Genomic DNA, 22,917 nt, shown 5'->3' on the forward strand with positions numbered 1-22,917 from the left:
CAGGATCTCCTCACTGGTCAGCAAAAACACCTTGAAGACCTTAACAGGAGCCCTCGTACAAGGTTTCTTTGACTATGCATCCACCTCTTGGTACCACAGCACCTCAAAGGCCCTTAAAACAAGGCTCCAGACCTCCCAAAACAAACTGGTCAGGCTCCTACTTGGCCTCACCCCCCGAACCCACCTCACCCCTGCCCACTTTGACAGGCTGGGATGGCTTAGGGTCGACGACAGAGTACAGCATCTTGCAATGGGTCTGGTCCACAAGATTCGATACACCACCAAGATACCCATGTACCTGTCTAAATACTTCCTTAATGTAAACGAAGTCCACACCCACAACACCAGAGGGAGTGCAACAAACCATGTACAACCCAGATTCGGCACAAACAAGGGACTAAATTCTTTTCGCTCCTATGCCACCAAAATGTGGAACGCCCTACCAACAGTCATTAAGACATGTGAATCCCTTGACTCCTTCAAAACCGCTCTCAAAGGGCACCTACGGATGGCTGCAATTCGAAACTGGCCTCTGTAAAATCTGAATCCCCCCACCCCCCCCACCCCCCATTTTCCCTCACTGTATATTGTATCTTTTCCCTTTTTTGCTTCCCATATGATGAATTCCTGTTCTGTACTTTAGCTACATAGAAATGTCTATTTGTATGTCTCTAAATGTTTGTACGTCTTTAAATGTTTTGATGAATTGAACAATGTGGACCCTGTTGTAAACAAGTGTAATGCTTAATTGGGTCGTCCACTCACAGTTGACAGTCTTTGTATTGAGTTTGTGCTTAAAATGTACTGTAAATTCTACAAACTGTTAATAAATATTTCAATCAATCAATCAAAACACACACACACACACACACACACATCACACAGATTTGCACTCCTTCACTTGTGTTTTATAGCGTTTGCAAACAACTTAATTATTTATTTATTATTTACACATTTGTCGTTCCTTTTTTTTTTTACAAGTGAAGCACCAATTTCACATTTGTGCATTAATGTCTCATTTGACCCCCCCAACTTTGTATTTTACATTTTGCAAATTTGTGACTGTAACCGGCAAGAAAATTCACACATGTTTTCCGTGTTTCGCCTGTGTTTTCCAGATCCTGCAAATTAATTTGTGCATGTCACCCACACACAAAGGATCTGTAAAAGCACGTCATCTTATTATACAGTCTTGCTATACGCCGTGCAGATTTCTGCAATGGGTGTCATCACTTACCTGATGTTTTATGAGGCTGATTTGAAAACTGTCAAGTGGCATTTCTTAATTCCTCAGCCTATAGTGGGAATAGGCATGCACGGCTTGGGTATGTATGAATGTGTGTGAATGGGTGAATGTAATGCACAATCTCTGTAAAGCGCCTTGGATAAAGGCGCTATATAAATGCACCATTTACCATTTACCATTTAGGGTATATGCACGGGTTGGGATATCCGTGGATATGCTCCTGAGGAGGAGGATTCTAAAAACGACTTATAAATCCTAAAGCCAATTGTTTATACTTCACTGTGCAACGGTCCTATGCTGGAAAATAGCACATATGCAAACTCACAGCAGTGTATATAGGCTAATTCATTGGTAAAAGTATGCTAAAGAACTCATTTTTAGACCATTTGGGAAATAAATAAATAAATAAATCCGCGGCGGCGGCGAGGATTGAGGATTGATCAAACTCTTCGGCTCTGCACAGCACATCTCATTCAAGACACTGAACTTGCAGATCTTGCATTATATGGTTAAATGGGCCCTAACAGATGCAGAAATTAACTAGAAAAAGTGCCCTTCTGGAGAGTGTGTGATGTTTGGCAAAATGTTTAGGAGTAATTTAAACATGTTGGTTTGGGTTTGTGTGTGTGTGTGTGTGTGTGTGTGTGTGTGTGTGTGTGTGAGAGACGCAACTTGGCCTGTTGTAGCGCCACCATGAGGCTGATTTGAAAACTGTCAAGTGGCATTTCTTCCTCAGCCTATAGTGGGAATAGGCATGCACGGCTTGGGAAGCCGTGGATATGCACGGCTTGGGCCTTGGGATATCCGTGGTTATGCACGGCTTGCTTTTCTTTCATGTGGATTCCAAGGCCGGGATTCGATTTCCCAAAAGTTGCGTAACTGATCTGACAGTGCCTGTTCCTCTCCGACGCTGATGTGCATCACTTCAATGTCCACAACTTCAGTTATGATATTTAGCGTGGTGACTTTGATCCTTGCACCAGCCATCCACATACATGTAGGCCTACTTACTTTCCAGTGCAAGTAGTCTCCGCCAATGGGACTCCTAATTCCACTGCATCCATCCCTATGATGGGTACATCTGCTATGGGCATTCCTTTTGCTTCCAAGTCCATCTTTCCGTTTGGCGCTTTAATCATAGAAGAACTCAACTTGGGTTTCCAATAAATGGACATCAATGCTTTATATATATATATATATATATATATATATATATATATATAGTGGTGTCTCGCTGAGGGACCGCGTGCCACCTGACCACCTCCCTGGAGAGAGAGAGAGCAGGGGAGGCGGAGTTGAGCACAACAGGCTGGGCTGCATCATAGGAGGCAGGTATTATCACAATTACCTGCTGGAGGGCTTCAGATGAGCAACACCTGTGCTCCCAGCCAAACACTTCAAGAAGCCTTCTTCTCCCCGCACTCGCTCTTGACTCTCTCCGTGGCAGGTTGGTGCGCGGTCTGGCGGTAAGCGAGCACACACTCCCTGGCCTCACATATTAGTATATAATCCAAATATGTCAGACTGACTCTCTTTCTCACCTCATAGGATCATTACTGATATACCCGGGTCCCCGTTGGGCTCGGCTGGGAAGAGGCTGGCAAGTACATGGCTTGGAGGACTTGGAAGTGATTTGCAACTATTAAACGAAGCCCCAGAGCGGCTACCTTATGTTCACGTGTGCCAGGACGTCCCAGAACTCTTGAGTTATTGAATGCTGAACTTTTTAGTTGACGACCCTGGAGCCTTACTATTATTATACTTTACAAGTTCGATCCCTGTGAATATAATTTTGTTTAAATAAACGAGTGCCATAATCTGGGCTCAAACCTGTTCCCTGTCTGTCTCTTGGCGTTGGTTTCAATCCTCACTATATATATATATTATGTATGTGCTCATGTGGCCTACCTACAGTTGCTTATTTCTACAATACAAGGACAAATACAACAATTTGCAACACTGCAGTGATATTGCTGAAGTACCAGCCCACAGCCGTTTAAGGATGAAGAGTTGTAAAAGAAAGACAGTACATCCAAAATGTCTACTCACAGTAACACGCTTCTGTTGACATACTTATGTTCTTTCTCGCTCTCGCTCAAGCAGTGTGTACTATACATTCAAGTTTTAGTATTACCCTTTTTTTCCCCCCTCCACATACAGTAGTTGTCTAAACTTCAGTCTGAAAGATTTTACCAGTGGTCTGAAAATAATTTCATACATTTTGCTTTGCAAGCACATGACATTCACTCATAAATTATATAATATATATTATACTTTTGACTCCATTTATTCTTGGAACCAAACTTACAATTACTTAAGCAAAGTTAAGCCCTATTTCAAATACAGTAGGCCTATAGTGAAAATAGCCGACCTACATCACAAGCTCACAAAGCATTGCGGTGCAACACGTGAGCATGTAGATCTGCTATTTTCAGTTCTTCATTTTTTTTATATACTGTATAGATTTGTTGGGGAAACAAAGACTTATGCACACCCGATCGGCTCAGACGGGTGCGTAGGCAGGGCTGGAAGTATTCAAAGAATGCACAGAAAGTACAGAAATGACCCACACACCGTCTGCAGTGCACTTGCAATATAAACACTTTTTATCAACGTTTCGGTCAAAGACCACTAATCTACACATCAAAATCTACCGTTTTCACAATCTGAAATGTGCAATGTGTTCTATTATTTCTATAGATCACAGAGAGCAGAGTCGTTTGTGTACTGTATAGTAGTACTACTACTAGTATAAAAGGTAATGCATAATAATATGCATACTGGCCCTTGTCTGGCTCAAAGGTGAAGTCAAGGTTTCCAGTCCTCATCACATTCAACTACTGTATTAGTCGTTTTTTTTCACAGTTTGTCCTTAGGGTGGCTGTGGCTCAGGAGGTGAAACCAGAACAGTTGTGGATCAGGAGGTAGAGCAGGTCGTCCAATGATCCGTGGGTCGGCGGTTCGAATCCCGGCTCTTCCTGACCACATGTCAAAGTGTCCTTGGTCAAGACACTGAATGAGTCGGTCGGTGTGAGCTTGCCACCATTGGTGTGTGAATGTGGGAAGTGAGGACGCTGGCGTCCACTGTTCGCCGCTTCACCTCCCAATGAATTAACCATGGTAAAGCGATTTGAGCACTTGAAAAGTGCTATAAAAATGCAATTCATTACAGGGGTTTCCGTAGCACCGGTCATTTTACTTTGGTGTATTTTACAAATCTGTTGCAGTGTCTGTCACACTCTACCTTCTGTCACCTTCTCTAAATGCATGGATGCAATTAAAGCTCAGCTAGCAGACTAGCCTGTTCATAATTGCCAGCAGCCACCTCTGATTTCCCTACTTCTGCAGGTAGCTGAATAATGTCCGCGACATGCCAATGGACAGCAAAGGCTGTGAATTCAAGACCTGGGTGATGCAGGATGGATATCTTGAAACTTACTCGAGCATTGTGCTGTGCAAATTAGCGACACAAGTATCTTGCAGCACCTTCTTCCGTCTTCACGTTGCCGGTCCGGTCCGCCTTCGACTCATCCGAGTAGACACACCGACACAGAGGGGGAAAAGCAGTAACGTTTATCTGCTTCAAATAGAACACATAAACGCAAGGTGTGAACAACACACAGGCTGCGCAATACCAGAAAAACGCGCCGTTCCCATTGAAAACCATTGCAAAAAGACAGCCATATTAGGCAGACACAAAGTTAGTTTTAACTTTTGACTGTAGCCTAACTGAGGTTTTTAGTCTGGAAAGTTCTGCTGATGATGGGCCCTCCTTTATTTCTCATTTGCCTTCCATCTCTTCCTGTTTTTCCCCTACCTCCACCTTTCTTCTTCCGGCTCAAAATGCCCGTCCCAGGAGTCACTGCTGCACAGCAGCTATAATTCTACCCGGGATGCAGTACAGTACATGATTCAGAAATCAGAAGGTGCCCTGTTGTCAGGAAAGATAGCAGAGGCACTTGGTCTGGCGTTCATTCAACGCAAATGGATCACGACCCTTCCCGAGGTGAGCCCTCATCCATGACGAGGCAGATTTTGCAGAACTCCAAGTCTACTTCCACTGGTTCATATGAATTCCCCTTTGTAGTCTGCAAAACAGAACAAAGGGTTTGAGCTTATTTACAGAAAGACAGAGCAAAGATAAGGAGGCAAAGATGTGTAGAAAGAACAGCTTCATGTCTGAGCTTTGAGAAAGAGATGTGGTTTCTGGTTTGTAAATTCAACGCCTTGAGTTTGATCCGTCTCCTTTTCCCTGCCATCACCAGCCAGTGATTTGTCTATGTTAGGGTTATATACAAGCTATCACTAATTTGCAATTGTGCACATCCTCTGCTATTGCTGTTATGCATGAGGTTGATATTGCTGCTGTAGTAAGGATGGAGCCATCAGAAAGCGTCGTTTTTAATAATTTCTTGGAGAGGAGTGATTTGGACATGATGTTTAGAGCGCTTCTTACTAAGCCCATGTGGCATTTATTTATGCCTGTATTGTATCAACTGTTGCTGTGCTTACTGAGACACAACCCCCCAACAATAATCATTTTTGAACTGAGGACCAAGTACTTGCAATTGTAGGCATTGCATTTACTTTGACTCTGTGCCACAGATAAATATCGTGAATCGTGCTGTAGAAAACGGACCATGTTGTTTTTCTTTTCTCCCCTCAAATGATGAGTCCTTGAAGCAGTCCTTTCTACATTTCCATAGTCTGGAACATGCATTTACCCTCTGCTCCTTACTGTTCTCCACCAAGTCCTTGACTATCCACGTCCCCACTTTGGGACTTGGGATCATGGGCCAGAATATGGCTCTGTGTCTACAGATAAAACACACAAATTACAACAAAACTCATTATTCACAAGAAAATGTAGAACACGAAAGGTTTATAGGTAGGTAGTGTTTTTAGGAAATATGGCCACCTAGGAAGCACAGGACATTGTACTTGTTACTGTACTTGATTTGACAAAACTCAAGTGGTTTAATCCATTTTGGGGGCGGGAACCCCTTTTGGTGTTTTAAACAATTTAGCTATTGAAAAATAGCAGATCTACAAGCTCATAGCGCGCTACGAGCTTGTAGGTCTGCTATTTTCTTTTTATCGTGAAAATGTAGTGCAAAGATTTCAATATATTCTTTCAGAGCCAACGTTTTTAACTCAAATATTTGCTTCTGGGGGGTCCCTGGAACAACATATTTTCCGATGGGGTTCGGCGGCCAAATACATGTATTTTTGGGGGTCCTTGACATGAAACTGTTTGAGAACCATTGCTATAGAAACATGAGGTTTTTCAGAAAATTGTCATGATTTAGAAGTAAAGACATTTTTTTTTAATTTCGAGGTCAGGCCTAAATGGGTTAATACTTAGTGTGTAGGATATCCCATAAGGTTGTGCAAGGTTAAATCTGGTTATTTGACCTTCTATATAAAGTAAAATAACAACTTACAAATGAAAGTATGAAAGTGAAAGTTTCAAAACTTTATGCATGAACTCCGCCACCAGGTGGCGGAGTGAAAACTGGTGTGTATTATTTTTTTCTTGTAGCCCTTATGGCTTAAGGATAACGTTTTGGAGCTTTCACTTTCATTTTTAAAATGTTATTTTACTTAATTTAGAAGAAGCAGAGTCAAATAACCGGAGTTAACCTTAATTAAGCCTTATGGGATATCCTATAGTAAGTAACCAATTAACTACCACTTGATATTTTGTTCTGGGTTCTTGTCAAATCAAGGCACTTTTAATCCTCTGCAGTCGGCCTGGTCAGCCCCAGTACAGAAACATTTGAACAATCACTAATCACTAATGAATAACGTCTGAAGTCTGCCCGTTTACACATTTTAGATTTTCTCTCTCTCTAAAATGAGTTGGTCACACGGTCACACCTCACAAAATAGGTCAAGTCATATTTATCCATTTAGACCAGGGCAGTAGGGCTGCAATAGTTAATTGAGCTAATCGATTACAAAAAAATATCTATTTAAATAAAATCTATTTAAAATAGTAAATCTACAAGCTCAAGATCAATAAATAGTCTTTTGTTGGCAGTGTAAGTGTCATCTGTGCTGTGAACCAAACAAAAGCAATTCAGCCTTTTTTCACATGCATGCGCTACATAATTCAAAATAAGGATCCCAAGTTTTCCAACAACAGAGTTGAAAACTGACAGGGATTTTCTTTTCTTTTTTGCGCGATTTTAAACAATTAAACAACCTTCTTTGAAGCTGTGAAATGGAGCTGAAAAGAATACACATAATGCTATACATACCTCCTGAAGCAATAGCAGGCCAACACGGAGAGAGAGGCAGAGACCAATACAGGAATGATGATAGCCAGCACGACAGACATGTCAGGAGGTGCATCCACACCTTTAATGGACAGCAGACAGTTATCAAGGGGGGGAATTTGAGATATTTCAATATCTTAACCCATTTACGCCTGTTAAAAGAAATGTAAATCCTGACAGTTTTCTGAAAAACCCTATGTTTCTGTATCAGTGGTGCTCAATATTTCATGTCAAGGACCCCAAAAATTATGTATTTGGCCACCGACCCCCATCTGAAAATATGTTGTTCCAGGAACCCCTCAGAAGCAAAGATTTTAGTTAAAAACTTACGTTTGAAAGAATATATTTTCAAAGATTTGCGCCGCATTTTCACGATTTTTCAAAAATAGCAGACCTACAGGCTTATGAGCTGCATGAGCTGGTAGATCTGATATTTTTCAATAGCTAAAGTATAACATAATACTTTAAAACACCAAAAGGGGTTCCCGTCTAGAATGAGTTAAGCACACCTGATCGTCTCAGAGATGGGTGCGTACCGCGTAGGCAGGGACGCACCCTCAAGGAGAGGAAACTTCAGATGGACAAATGACTAGAATGCAATGTGTCAATTTGTCAACCGAAAGTACACAATCTTTTGCCACGGCAAGCCCAAACGAAACCAACCAGAGAATCTGTGACATTCTATGATGATTCTATGATAACAAGGCCCTGACAGTGCATATCATTTAACCGTATCTTAATTATCCTCTTATCAGATCTGTCATCAGAAATTACACAATCTTTTGTCAGAAACGCTGGAGAATTTCCATTGTCTCTGCTCCAACCAGAGAAACTGAAACCGACATATTGTAACCTAATCTTACTTCTCCTCAAGAGTTATATTCCTTCACAAAAGAGGTGAGATTTGAACTTCAGTGTGTACTTTATATTACATTATTTAATTCACTGCATCATTCAAATGCACATAGACAAAATGCTGAGGTTGCCTGATGAGTAAAAATCACACCCGTGTGAAGTGAGGGGCGCTAATATATTAAAGTCTAACTCATGTTGAGTAGGTGATGTAATGGTGACGTAAAACAAACGGTTTTACATCACCTCAATAAAGAGACAATATGACATAAAGAGGCACATTATGACGTAAGCTTTCCCTTCATTGTCAATGGCGTTTACAAAACAAACATTGAACTAAAGACAAACATTAAACCTGTGTATCAAAAATAATGATGAACTATTGAGTTTTATATGGATGAACTGCGGATAAAATGTCTATGTGGATGTGATGGTTGATGGACAGTTACCATGCATTACTGCTTTGCTGTTGTCACTCCCTCCTTCCCCTCCGCAGCTTTGGAGGAAGTTGGCCCTGACCTGGACTTTGTACTGGCATCTTTCATCATAGGTAATATTCAACATGAGTCCACTTTCAGTCACCTCTCGCTGGAAAGATAATCAAAGCAAAAAACATTAAAGCAGAATCAGCGACACAGTTCATGTGATATTTCTCTTTCTCTGTTATAATCTGTTAAAAAAGGTCCCTATCTCCACCATACAAGTATAGACAGGAAACATAGATTAGTAAAAACAATAAGGTAAATAATTATGGTTTTGTTGGTGACATGCTACTGACATCCTTTTAAGATGCAGTGAACCATTGATTGGTCTAGTCCTTGTTTGGTCTTGTTTGGTTTATCTGAGTATGTTCGCTTGCATTCCGCCCGTGTTTTGATTTAGGTTAGAGCTTTGTACGTCGTTTTCTTTTGATTTGGTAGGTAAGTTCGGGTTCGTCAGATTTGCATGTTAAGTTTCTTTGGTATGTTATTTCTGATATAACGCACACCCTGAAGTTACTGGCCATTTAAAAAACCCCAGAAAAAGGCTGCTAACCCTTGTTGCTGGTGGTTCTTGCATGGGAACGGGAAAGAGGGAGGTCTCATTTCGATCTTAGTAGATCTTCGCCAGGTCAGTATGACGTTTGTTCAATAAAGTTATTCTTTACCAAAAGACCTCCACAACTACTTATCCAAAACCATTATCCCGAAAGGCAGTAAAAAAAAAAGAACGCTTTGTTGCAACTTGCAAGGAGTTGCGACTAGTTGCATTGATCTGGCCTTAGGGAATAAAATAGAGCCCCATATGCTGGGGTGTAGTGTAGTGGATGCTGGGGTGGATGCTGGGGTAGTGGATGGAGGAGAAGGATATCAAATGGAACACAACCACCCTAAAGACTAATCATTACTTGCGCAAGCAGAGCGCGCAAGTAATGTGATCGGCCTGGTCCATTTGTCGTGACAGCCGTTCCGCCATTTCAGGACCCCCCCAGAAAAACATCAAATCTGTGCCCGTATTGCTGGACCAATGATGACGAAATGACCATATCTCTTACGTCATCATTTAGAGCTGGTCATACACGTATTTCTTACGTCATCATTTAGAGCTAGTCATACACGTATGTGTATGACTAGCTCTAAATGATGACGTAAGAAATATGGTCATTTCGTCATCATTGGTCCAGCAATACGGGCACAGATTTGATGTTTTTCTGGGGGGGTCCTGAAATGGCGGAACGGTTTTTTTGCTGTCACGGTTTTTGGACCAGGCCGATCACAGAATACTGCTAATCAACTTACAACTACACACTTTATACAGTATAGAGTATAGAGTATATAGATATACGTATATAGTATATGCCTATATACGTATATAGATATTGTATAACTGCTCTCAGTAATGACGTATGTAATACAACATTATGATTCTGGAATGTATAAAAGTCACAACGTGTCAAAAATTTTACCATAATTATTAATATTAGTGTGGTTTGCAAAATTAAATATATATCTAAGTATATAATTATATATGCAAAAACTAAGTTATAATATCGCAAGAAGCTCAGTCATTTAACACTCTCCGAGAAAGACGCAGACAGACTTGGCCATATCAACAATCCAGATCATTTGACACGTCCACGGGGGAAGGCTAGAAAGGGTGAAAGACTCTCAGGTGTACCAGTTAGCTGGGGTGACTCTCAGCCAAAGACTCTCAGCTATCCTATGCACAGTGAAAGAAGGAAGATATTGAAACCAGGACTCTCCGAGGAAGACGCAGACAGACTCGGGCATATCAACACTCCAGATCATTTGACAATTTCACACGGAAGCCTGTTGTAAACACAGATCTAGATCAATAGGACACCTCCACACCGAAACTGACATATCAACAATCCAGATCATTTGACACGTCCACGGGGGAAGGCTAGAAAGGGTGAAAGACTCTCAGGTGTACCAGTTAGCTGGGGTGACTCTCAGCCAAAGACTCTCAGCTATCCTATGCACAGTGAAAGAAGGAAGATATTGAAACCAGGACTCTCCGAGGAAGACGCAGACAGACTCGGGCATATCAACACTCCAGATCATTTGACAATTTCACACGGAAGCCTGTTGTAAACACAGATCTAGATCAATAGGACACCTCCACACCGAAACATACAGAAAAACAATGGAACTATCTACAGATATACCTTCAAATAAAAGGATGAAGAAGGACCCCGTAATTAAAATCTCAGCATTAAGTTCATTATCATTTGGAAGTCGTGAAAGATGGAAAATCTGTGGAAAGGTAGTTACTAAAAGTGAACAACGTAAATTTACTAACGGAATATACTTCTTCTTTCGGATTACAGACAGTACAGCAACAATTAAGGTAACAGGATTTACTCAAGAATGTGACAAATATTTTAATTTGATTGAAGTAAACCAATGTTATTTCATCACTGACGGACAATTTAAAGAAATAAATGCAAAATATTCTACGGACCGCGAAAAATTTGAAATTATACTGAAACCAAGGACAGAAATTATTGTATTTGATAGAGATGTGGAAATTTTGAAACCTAAGTTTAATTTCACCAGGATACCTGACATACAGTTGTTAGAAGACAAATGTGTCATAGACGTATTGGGGATTTGCATTAATTTCTCAGAAGTAAAGACTATTTCTACAAATAATGGACCACGTAGAAAAAGGGAATTACAGTTACTGGATTCATCAAATACAAAAATTATATATACAGCTTGGGAAGAAGACACAACCATGGATACCGGTTCTCTTTACCCTATTTTAATTTTACAGGGAACCATCATAACTAGCTATAATGACAAAAAGAATCTGACTAGTAATACAGGTACTATATTATATAGGGAGCTTGATATACCAGAAGTTCAAGAATTAAGATTATGGTTTGAAAAAGAAGGAAAAAAAGTAATATTAAATGAGGAACCAACAGAAAAGTTTTCTTTTAATATGAACAACGTAAATGACTTAGAGACGGAAATATTATATAGTTATTTGGGGAGGATTATTGAGTTTAAATTGGAAGATTCGCCAACGATTTTATGTCGAACTTGTGATGAATCGGTCATTCGACTCGTGGATGAAGGTTACTTTTGTAATTCGTGATTACATGTATAGTAGGTAGCAAATAATTACATCTAAACATTAATCATTTCAAACGTTCCTTCACAGAGATACTGAAATTTGGCAGTTTACAGCGGGCGAAAAGATTACATGCGCGCTCTGCTTGCGCACTAGTTGGCCATTTATGGCCTACTAGTGTGCAACAAGCAAGTATGCACTCGACAGAGTGCAGTTCTAGTTGTGTATATTCCTGCACTATACCTGCATCGAGTGACCTTGGTACATAGAATTTTATCTATTGAAGATTCTGACCTTCAAATGTACATCATTTTCGTTTTGATTGTATTGCTGTATTGTTGTATTGTTCTTTCTGCTTTGGCAATGTAAACGTATGTTTTCTCATGCCAATAAAGCCCTTTGAATTGAATTTAATTTAATTGGATGCTGGGGTGTAGTGGATGCTGGGGTTGATGCTGGGGTAGTGGATGCTGGGGTAGTGGTGGTAGGGCAAATTTGTTTTTAGAGCAGAGCACAGAGCAGCAGCCAAGCTAAGCAGCAAGATGGCAGAGCAGCAACACAAAGAATGAGCAGTGAGCATTCAGATCAGAGTGAGCATATTGGTACCATACATACCACAGGCTCTTTGCATTTACTGTAGCTGACTATGTAGTTCCAGCAATCGTCAGTATCCCGGATGTCATGCTGAGGTGTCCAGCTCAGCCCGAGTTGATTTCCTATGGCTGTCATTGTCACGTTAGGCGGACGGGTTCTCACTGGGAAAAGGACAAAGAAAAGAAAAAACTGAAAACAGAAGATGATTATGATAGCAATGATCAATATATCAAATTATCCAAAATGATGACGTAAATGTTCTGTATTATTCGGAATAAGTCAGATTTCTACAATCAAATGCATACAGAGCATGCTAATGTGACAATAACAAGACATTCATTATTGGCGTTTGATCCTTAAGTACACAACTTAAACCCTATTATTCAATGGTCTTGGTCCCTCAGGCGTATACCCCTTTGCCGAAGATAATGTACCTACAAGCTCATAATTGTGAGCTTGTAGATCTGCTATGATGTCCGCTAAATGTTCACCATACAATTCTCCAGAATAGGGAAGCTAGGTTCCTTGTCGTTAAATGTCCTAGTTGTATTAGAAGTATAGACCAGTGGTTCCCAAACTTGTTCATGTCAAGGACCCCCTCCATTGACAGTAGGCTACGGTCCCCCATTTAATGGGATTTCTATCTCTGGGACCCCAATGTAAATTGTAAAATCAAAGTTAATTTAACTGGACAATAAGACAGGCTAAACCAGGAAGATGCCAACCTTTTCCCAGAGGTTTCCGTCTGAATGTGTTCCATACGGGGGCGCCACCGAGTGTTCCGTTGATCAATACGCAAATGTCAGCAGTGAGGTCATCTCTATATCTAGAGGTATCCAGGTAACAACCATTGCTGGAAAGGTCCTTACATGCTATTAAGTTGCTACTAGCAAGGTTATCGCAGGACCTGCAATGACAGAGAGGGACACAACCTGTAATACTGGTATAAAAGGCATAAAAGACATGACTGTCTGTTTTAGTTGCCACCCAGATTCAGTATTCAGCTGCATTAAATAAACTCTACGAATGCACCTACATTTATAACAAAATAAAAAAATCCATGTCATGGCATGCGTGTAAAAGATTTGTATGCTAACCAATTAATACTAATTTATTCATAAAAATAAATAAATTAAAATGACAGCCTACACATCTCGACTATAAAACAGATTTTCAGCTTTGGGGCATTGTAATACCAGTCTTTGTGTCACAGTCCAGGGGGTAGTATTTCTTTGTTTGTGTGTGTGTGTGTGTGTGTGTGTGTGTGTGTGTGTGTGTGTGTGTGTGTGTGTGTGTGTGTGTGTGTGTGTGTGTGTGTGTGTGTGTGTGTGTGTGTGTGTGTGTGTGTGTGTGTGTGTGTGTGTGTGTGTGTGTGTGTGTGTGTGTGTGCGTGCGTGCGTGCGTGCGTGCGTGCGTGCGTGCGTGCGTGCGTGCGTGCGTGCGTGCGTGCGTGTGTGTGTGGGTGTGTGTGTGTGGGGAAAAGGCTTGCCTCCGGTTAAACAGGTTGGCACACCCGTTTCCAGCATCTTTAATCTCGTGATCTGCCTGTCATCAGCAACCTCCCACTTAGATGTCCTCGCCAAGTACTATCCAAGCATCCTGTTATTTACTAACTCATGTCATTGCTAGTTGCTTGTGCATTGTTTGGAGCTGTTGCCATGTATGTGTGTTTAAAATCTATACTTATTCTCCTCTCCTGTGCTTCAGGGATCACCTGCCTGCCAGCCTGCCTCTTGCCTTGCTCTAGCCTGCCCACTCACCATCTTGCCTCCCTCATTCCCCTTAGTGTTAATAAACACCCATGAACTTTTATTCTGCATTTGGGTCTGCCAATTATTGTTAATGTGACATTGTGGGTCACCATTTCTGTTATGGGTGGAAAGAGGCAATCACCGACCGTCAACGACCGTCAATGTTGAGGGATATACACCAGAACGACATCCACATTCCACACTAAACAGCTCAGATACCAGCATGGAGACTGTTAACAAATGATGTTGGGGAGACGATAGAAGACCCTATCTAAATTTGCGAGGCATTCAGAGATTATTATGGTAAATTATATAGCTCAGAGACAAATCAAGAAGATATAGTTGAGAGCTCCTTTTTGGATGGAATTAATATTCCATGAGTGTGTGCTCACCTGTAGTAGACCTTCATGTCTGGAAGGGAGGAACCTATGGGGGTCCAGGTCCAGGAGCAGTTCATCACACTTGAGGAGTGCAGGGAACACGTGACATCCTTCAGCAACGTGGCTAAATCACAGATAAAGGAACAGACCAGGGCATGTAGAGGTTGACACTTGACAGTCACACATGCATCAGAACGAACAACAAGCACAAGTCACCATCGATAATTCCATCGATTACATTTTCGATTCATCGTATAACAGAGAAGCACATTATTTGTGTATAATCAACTAAATCGATTTAACAAGACCGTTGGGCTGACTCCTGGGTGAGGAACGGTCTAATTCGTCGTGTGTTATAGAGTGTAAACCTACAGGATCGAGTGACAGCTGTGATGTGTGTTTTGAACGAGAGCCGACTGTCCAGGACAACACCATGCCACTCACTCTGCACACAGTGACTCACTATCTGTATCGCCATCAGATCACAACACAAGGCCATCCGTGGAACTTCAAAATTATAATTACAATTACAATTAATCACTATCTTATGTATTGTGCAAGCAGGGACTCACCATCTATATCGCCATCACATCAACACAAGGACACATTAAAATCTATCAATCTATTACAGTCTTACTTATTGTGAAATTTGGTGGTCAAAGGTCTTGCAACACTTGATGACTTACGTGGGCGAGGAATAACGACGTTCACAGGGCTGCTTTTACGTTGATCTTTTATGCAGATGGTTGATATGGTGTAGTTCAGACCGCTGTCAGCCATCTCGTCTGTGGTTACGCAGTCCTTATAAAACGTGTCTTTTATTTTTTTTATCTAGAGAAAAAAAAATAACACAATCAAAAACGTGGGTTAATTATTAATCTAACAGATCATATAATTAATATAGGGATGCTCCGATCAGGTGTTTTGGGACTGATACCGATCACCGATTGTTTTTCTCATGATCGGCCGATACCGATACTGATCTTGTGAAATGTTGCAAATTGTAATATTTCCAAAATGATTATATGTCCTGTGTGTGGGGAGGAAGGGGAGAATGTTTAGGCCTGTCAAAATGATATTATACTATAATATCTGATTGACATTTATACCACTTAAATGGTGTAAAAGATCAGTTTCTCCAGATAGGGTAAAATTACCGATCAGAGTGAATATCGGCCTCTATGGCCGATCGCTGGCCGATTACCGGAGCATCTCTAAATGAATGTACACTGATGGTCCAGTTTGGTCGGTGCTGCTGAGTCTGGGTTCTGCTGCTGCTGCATGTGGAAGCTGAATGGCAGGGTCACCATGTGACCACATTTGACTGAGACCCTACCATCAGTGCAACCTCCAGCTTTTCACCAGAGGAGAAAAACTGAGTTTATGTATTTTTCTATCCAAAATGAGTTAATAGCTCAGGCAGACTGTTCACACACTAACTAGAGCATGTCTGAAATAACTATAAATACCACTATAATATTTCCACACTCACTCCAGAGGGACACATTGTATATAGTGTACTGTCGTAGCAAAAATAGCAGATCTACAAGCTCAAAACATGTTGCAGTGTGACGCGTTTTGAGCTTGTAGATGAGCAATTTTTTGTTATATTTTAATTGAAATCCAGAATTATTTTTGCTATTCCTGAAAAGTAAATTTTTTATTTAATTTTAAATGCACGTGGTTAGAGTTATGTTAACTTCATGAACTAAATACAAATACATTGGACATAAAAAAAAAGATTGTAATCCTAGTTATTAGGCTACTGTACTAATATAGACTGAAGTAATTAAAGCGGGTCATGTTTGCATGTTTGGATTTGTAACAGCTGAAATCAATAATATCAGTATTCTGATTCTGAATTTCTTTTTTATATTAACCTGCAGGCCTCATTAAGTGAAGGTGGGGGCCGCATGTGGCCCCCGGGCCGCCAGTTGCACCACAGGCAAAACAAGGCTACTGTAGTTACCATTTCAGGCAATGTCTGCACTACGTTATCAGGACAGGATAACTGAGTTATTGCTATTTAGTCAATCATGAACCTTGTGTATATTGGAGGGGCGGTTGTGGAAAGTGCTTGTGCAGTGGTAAACGTCTGTGAAAAATGTGTGGAGAATAGAGTTTATGGAATATTATTTTATTAGGATCCGCAATTTCCTTCCAACTCTCTCTTATTCCCCATTTTCTCCGAGAAGAGGAGGGGGAAAAAAAGCAAGAAAATAATTATATCTACATTACAAATGCCTACCTTCCATTCTCTTAAAGTAGAAAATAAAGCTGCAGCTTTCCCAGGCCTCCCTTGTTTACCCCTGACCAAATAAATCATTGAGCAGTAGTCAAGATGTGAAAGGACTAGAGGTTCAATTCAATGTCTTGTTTGGTCAGTTGCGGTGTCAGAAACACCTTTTTACAACAGATATGCCAGTATTCCTCCTCCCCATCTTTACCAACACTGAATCAATGTGTCTTGACCATGATAGATTGTTCACTAGCGTAACACCCAAAAGCTTTGCTTCCTCCACCTGCTCAACCCTTACATTATTAACTGCGGTTTGGAACTTTTTGTATTTGTGGCAAATTAAAAGCTTTTAGTTATTTTTGAATGTTGAGCACTAATTTGTTGCTGGTCACCCATTCATCCAGTACTATTTTCACTTCAGCTCTCTGTTCATAATCTCAGTTATCTCACCACATGTGGGAGCCTGTGATATCGTCATGTCATCAGAGTATGTACATAGAGACTTATATGCTTTTTCAAGAGCCAATGGAAAATCATTTGTAAAAATAGAAAAGATGCATGTTGATACTCACTTATCAGGTTGTTAACAGAGAAATAGATTTGTATTTGGTTGAATACTTTTTTTTCTAGTATTTTGTTTAGAACAGGTGATGCACTTATTGCTCTGCTGTTGGGGCCCGTGAAGGCATTCTTTGCATTCTTAGGGAGTGGAATAACTTTGGCTACTTTCCAGCTTTGCAGGCACATATTTAAAGTAAGAAAATATGATGGCTGCAGCAATGAACTTGGCCTGAACTTGAACCTGTATGTGTATGTCTAGTGTATTTGTACTGAATGTTATGTTGCACATATGTGTTTTTGTACTGTGTACAGTACTTGCACTGTATGTAAAGTTGTAGTTATGTGTATAGGACCCCCTGTAAAACGAGATGTTGCATCTCACGGGGCCATCCTCCCTACCAATAAAATTCTGACAAATTCTGATGACCCCTGGCGATGAGGCTCCTTACTTCAAGTCCCGTGACATAATAGAGGCAGTGCTTCAAAGACTTCAAACCTCCCGGTCTCTGCCAGGTAACGTTGACGTGGAAAGGGTCCGTCCACACATAGGACACATTTCGAGGAGAAGGAAGGCAATCTAGGAAATCAGCACAAACAAACAATGGTGTAAAGCAGTGGTTCTCAACCAGTGGTCCCCAGCTAAATGATGGACAGTTGGTAACCGAATGGACCCTTATAGATCTTTAACTCTTGAGAGCGTAAAATTAAACCAAATGGACCTGTACCCGAAAACTACTGGTGTAAAGTAACTAAGTAGTGTACTTAGGGTACAATGTTGAGGTATGTTTTAACGACACCAATGCCACTCCTTGCAACAGCCATTGGATTGATTGATTGATTTTACATGGATAGTACAGTTAAAAAAAAAGGTACAGTATAGAAATATGGTGTGGGGAGGGGGACTTTAACTTATTCACACTTATTCGAATTGCAGCCGCCCGTAAGTGCTCTTTGAGAGCTGTTTTGAAGGAGTCTAGGGATTCACATTTCTTATCGGCTGTTGGTTGGGCATTTCCCTTTTTTGTGTGGCAATAGGAGCAAAATGAAAAGTTGACATTAAGGAAGAATTTTACACGTGTATCTTCTTGGAGATGATGGTTGCGATAAGGAGTTGCGAGTAGTTGCATGTTGCAAGGACACTAAGTGGCGTGCTAACAGAAGCAGTACTGAAGCCAATAATAATAATACCGCTAATAATTGGCTTGTGGTTTGTTTACTCAGCTCACCCAGAGAAACCTGTTATGATTTGGGAGTTTATTGTCTCGTTAATGAGAAATGTTAATGTGAAGGGGGGGCGTGTTTAGCATGCAAGTACCTTTACTTAGGTACTGTACTTAAGTACAATTTTGAGGTATTTGTGCTATTTCCAATTTCCAATACTTTTACTTCCACTACTTTTCTTATACTACTACTACTTTTCCACTACATCTCAGAGCCAAAAGTTGTATTTTTACTCCACTACAATTATTTGAAAACTTTAGTTACTAGTTACTTTCGAGATTTTAATTTTGATTATAAAACATACATTAACCACTTCAACCCTATACATTTCGGCCATTTGAAAATAGCCGATCTACAAGCTCAAGATTGGCTATTTTCAATAGACTTTGTACACATTTTGAACTTGTGAAATGGCACATTCTGCACAATGATGTCTAATGTAAAGATCACAGGTCTTCAGATAAGATAAGGACCTCCTGAAGATTGAAAGTGAAAGTGATAACTATAAGGATGTGGAATGCCCTGCCCTTTTTGCATAGTCTGTTGACGGTTTTAAGAATTTGTTAAAAACTTATTTATTTCGTATGCATTTTGTCCTATGAAATTTCTACTGTAATGTATATTTACTTTATTATCAATGTTGAAGATTTGATTGTACTGTGGAGCTAGCTATCAAATGTAGTAGACGGATCATGAGTTGTTTTGTGTTGTATTGTTGTGTTGGATGTAAATGTATGTAATAATATGGAAGAAATGTTGTAATGATAATATGTTGAAAGGTGCTATTTAAATAAAATGTACTTACATAATTACTTGTGCGTGCGTGTGAAAGAAAATGTACTGGCCACCCGCTGTAGTACCGCGTGCTACACGACCAAAACACCACATTATGCAACATGAGATTTTTGTTTTACATTTTTAAACTTGTGAAATGGGACATTCAGCACATAGCTGGGTTGTCAAAATGATTACATAGTTGTCTAATCGCAATTGTTTGATATAATTGCAATTATATACAGTGGCTCAGGGGTAGAGTGACCGGATGGGAACCGCAAGGTTGCCAGTTTGAACCTGGGCTCCCCCAGAGTTTGTGTCCAAGTGTCCTTGAGCAAGACTCTGAACCCCTAATTGCTCCCGATGTGCAGGTTGGTGCCTGCCTTGCATAGTTTCCTCCGGTATCGGTGTGTATCATGAATGGGTGAATGTAATGCCCAATCTCTGTAAAGCGCCTTGGATAAAGGCGCTATATAAAAAATATGTTTCATATTTAAAAAAAAAGCAGAAATAGCAGATCTACAAGTTTACAACATTGTAAGCGTTGTAAGCTCGTATAAATCAGCTATTTTGTGCAATTCTTTTAAGTACACATTTTATAAAAATGACAGTAATTTCTTGGTATACCGGTATTTCAGTTATTTGTCTGCCCGTGAACTTTTTAAGGCAACAGAAATGTAATTTCTATTCATATTAAAAGGAATACTAGTCAAGTCAATGTCTACAATCACACTCCCCCTCCTCCCTTAACCGGTATGATGCTTTCATTGATTAGAGATCACTAACGAGCATAGAATAAGTTTGACACTTTAATGATCCAATCAATCAACTCAGTGCACCTGCACTACTTTGAGAGAGAGAGAGAGATCAATTAAGAGCTCTGACTGAGCTGTCTACAGAAAAACACTTCCCTGTCAGGGATGAATGTCCACACAGTGGAAATGTCAACATAAACAGTGGAAACGTCCACTTAAACAGTGGACATGTTCACTTAAACAGAGGAACAAAACCAAAATACAGCCAGAGCAGGGATCTGCCTTTCTGCAAGGAAACACCCCAGAACAATAATATAGTGACTGATAGGAAATGAGGGCTAAAATATTAATATTTAAATTAATTATTTAAAAACAAATAATCGAAAAATAGGCTAAATGTTACCTTTAAATGTTCCAATTTCCAGTGCCAACAATTAATTAAATCGTTAATCGAAATTATTTGTGTGAAAATGTATCGTCAATTTACTCAAATCTTGACAGCCCTGTCTGCACAATGTGTGTTTACTACTGGTGCTTTAAGTATATCTTGTATATCTTGAAGTAGTAGTCCCTCTCATATGAATGGTGGGTCCACGAAAGAATGAGCTGACCCAGGGGGTCCCGAGAGGGGCTAATCTTGAAGCAGATATACTTTTTTGAAAATATATATATTTTATATTTAAGCCTAAATTGTATTTACCTGCCATAATCATCATCCCCGCGATGCATTTCAACGCCAAGCTAAACCTCCGGCTCCGAAAGGCATGTTTATTCCACAAGTGTGATGATGATTATTATTCCCTGAAATCCATGTTGTTCTTTTGTGCAAAGACCTTTTACACATCGGCTCTGTCCCAAAAAAAAAAGGTTCCAGTGAAACTCAATGAATGAATGGATGCTGAATTTCCTTCCCCGAAATGACAACGAGAAGAACAGCCACGGCTGTGGCCCACAAGGACAAACAATTCAACTGCATTTAGTCACTGCCTGGTGTACAGTATAAACAAATAAATCAGCCTCGACAGTAGGCGTCTAGAGGCGACACCTGAAGAGCTCTGGAAGCCGCCGCCGGTGTATATATTACACACATTACACACATGGATCAGTGTAGATCAGATCCCATTGGCTGGACAGTTTGTTAACCACTCCCTCTCTTGAAAACATTTAATTCATAGATTATTATGCCTATTATTATTATTATTATTGCACATTTAAATTTTTACACAGTGGTGTAAAGAAAAGTTCATGTAAATTTAATAATTGTCTCCACCAGGCCGAAGGCATGGGGGGGAGAGTATGTTTTGCACTCCGTCCGTCCGTGTGTCCGTCTGTGTGTGTGTCCGTGAGCAGCTAATCTCGGCCACCGTTAACCCGGTCGATGCCAAATTTTGCACACACTCCCTGGATGCCAACGATGAACCTCTGCCCCAAACTTTCCAGAACGGCCTGTTATAGCGCCACCAGGAGGCCGCTTTGTGCAAAACAAGTTTTTGCACAGTACACCTACAGATGTTGTCCAAACATCACGCAAATTGGTACACAGTCTCTCTAGAGCCATTCAATGAAACCGGTCTTTCAGATTTTTCAGACTCCATCCTGATTGCTTGAGATTGGCTTCCAAAGTTCACAGGAGTGCTCAGTTTCAAACAAAATGCTGCAAATCATGAACACATCGGTGACATCGCGTGATTTCCGTGAAATTGTGCACCCACATTCCCACTAGGCCGAGGACGAAATGCCACATGAACAATTTCAACTCAGCCTCAAGGTGGCGCTATAACTGGCCGAAAAGTGTTTTTACCTCTAACTGCACGGATCTGTGGATAACTTTGTATGCCAACTCCCTAGAGGCCAAGGAAAAACCTCTGCCTGGAATTTTTCACATCTGCTCTTTATAGCGCCACCAGGAGGCCGACATATGTAAAACACATTTTCTATTATTACTCCTTCAGATTTTATCCAAATTTCACGCAAATCGGTACACATGATCTCCATAGTCATGTGATCAAGACAGGTTTGTTTGATTTCTCATATTCCATCCTGATTGGCCACGATTGGCTCCTACAGTTTTCAGGAGTAGCCCGCTTTGTACAAATCGCCACAACTCCTCAACGCAGCGTCCGATTGTGATGAAACTGTGCACGCATATTCCCACTAGGCTGAGGAAGAAATCCTGGTGGAGACCTGTGCCCAGAAGGGCACTTTTTCTAGTTTTCCCTAAGTTTTAATTACTGAAAAAAAGTTTAAAAAAATGAATTGAAAGTTGTAATTTACAACTTTCAATACTTTTACTTCTACCCCACTACATATCACTCAGAGACATAGCCTATTATATTGTACATTTTTTACTCCGCTTGATTATATGAAAACTTTATAGTTGCTATGCTACTATAGTTACTTCAGGAAGTTCAGGTTGAAATTAAATGTTTTCGAGAGGGAGTGGTTTAGGTTTAATAACCAGGATAAGAAGTTTGTTGTGACGTGATTGGCAAATGGCAAGATTGTAAAGGCAAGAATTATCCTTTAATTACCCATAGTAGCTGAGCACAAGCGCTCATTTTCAGCAGTGACCTGCACAGGTATGACTGACGCGGAGGAGAGCGTTTCCGGGAATCTGTCCGTCGCGTCAGTCAGCCGCGGAGGTGGAGCTTCTTTTCCATCCACCAGTTGTCTAAAAACCC

General features: G+C 40.5%; 1 protein-coding gene across 2 annotated transcripts; it reads right to left on the reverse strand.

Moving 5' to 3' along the window:
• Window positions 1-3,829: 3,829 nt before the first annotated feature.
• On the reverse strand, window positions 3,830-21,272 carry LOC310875474 (uncharacterized protein). Of its 2 annotated transcripts, none has more exons than XM_083788716.1 (10): window positions 20,937-21,272; window positions 17,936-18,063; window positions 15,373-15,517; window positions 14,699-14,810; window positions 13,281-13,462; window positions 12,577-12,716; window positions 8,829-8,967; window positions 7,510-7,609; window positions 5,985-6,061; window positions 3,830-5,334 (listed from the first exon to the last, which is right to left on the reverse strand). In XM_083788716.1, the coding sequence occupies exons 1-10, from the start codon at window positions 20,950-20,952 to the stop codon at window positions 5,312-5,314; spliced, it is 1,062 nt and encodes a 353-aa protein (XP_083644842.1). In that variant the 5' UTR covers window positions 20,953-21,272; the 3' UTR covers window positions 3,830-5,311. The 2 variants fall into 2 exon arrangements, with proteins under 2 accessions (XP_083644842.1, XP_083644841.1); XM_083788715.1 differs by having other exon boundaries at window positions 5,971-6,061.
• Window positions 21,273-22,917: the final 1,645 nt, after the last annotated feature.

Source organism: Protomyctophum parallelum, assembly GCF_964188405.1.
Source record: "Protomyctophum parallelum genome assembly, chromosome: 18".
Classification (NCBI taxonomy): domain Eukaryota; kingdom Metazoa; phylum Chordata; class Actinopteri; order Myctophiformes; family Myctophidae; genus Protomyctophum; species Protomyctophum parallelum.

Coding starts and splice junctions, on each gene's coding strand:
- LOC310875474 (XM_083788715.1), bottom strand. Junction 14,811..15,372: donor CGTCGTTATTCCTCGCCCAC/GTAAGTCATCAA, acceptor TCTGTGATTTAG/CCACGTTGCTGAAGGATGTC. Junction 7,610..8,828: donor CAGCAAAGCAGTAATGCATG/GTAACTGTCCAT, acceptor TGTCCATTAAAG/GTGTGGATGCACCTCCTGAC.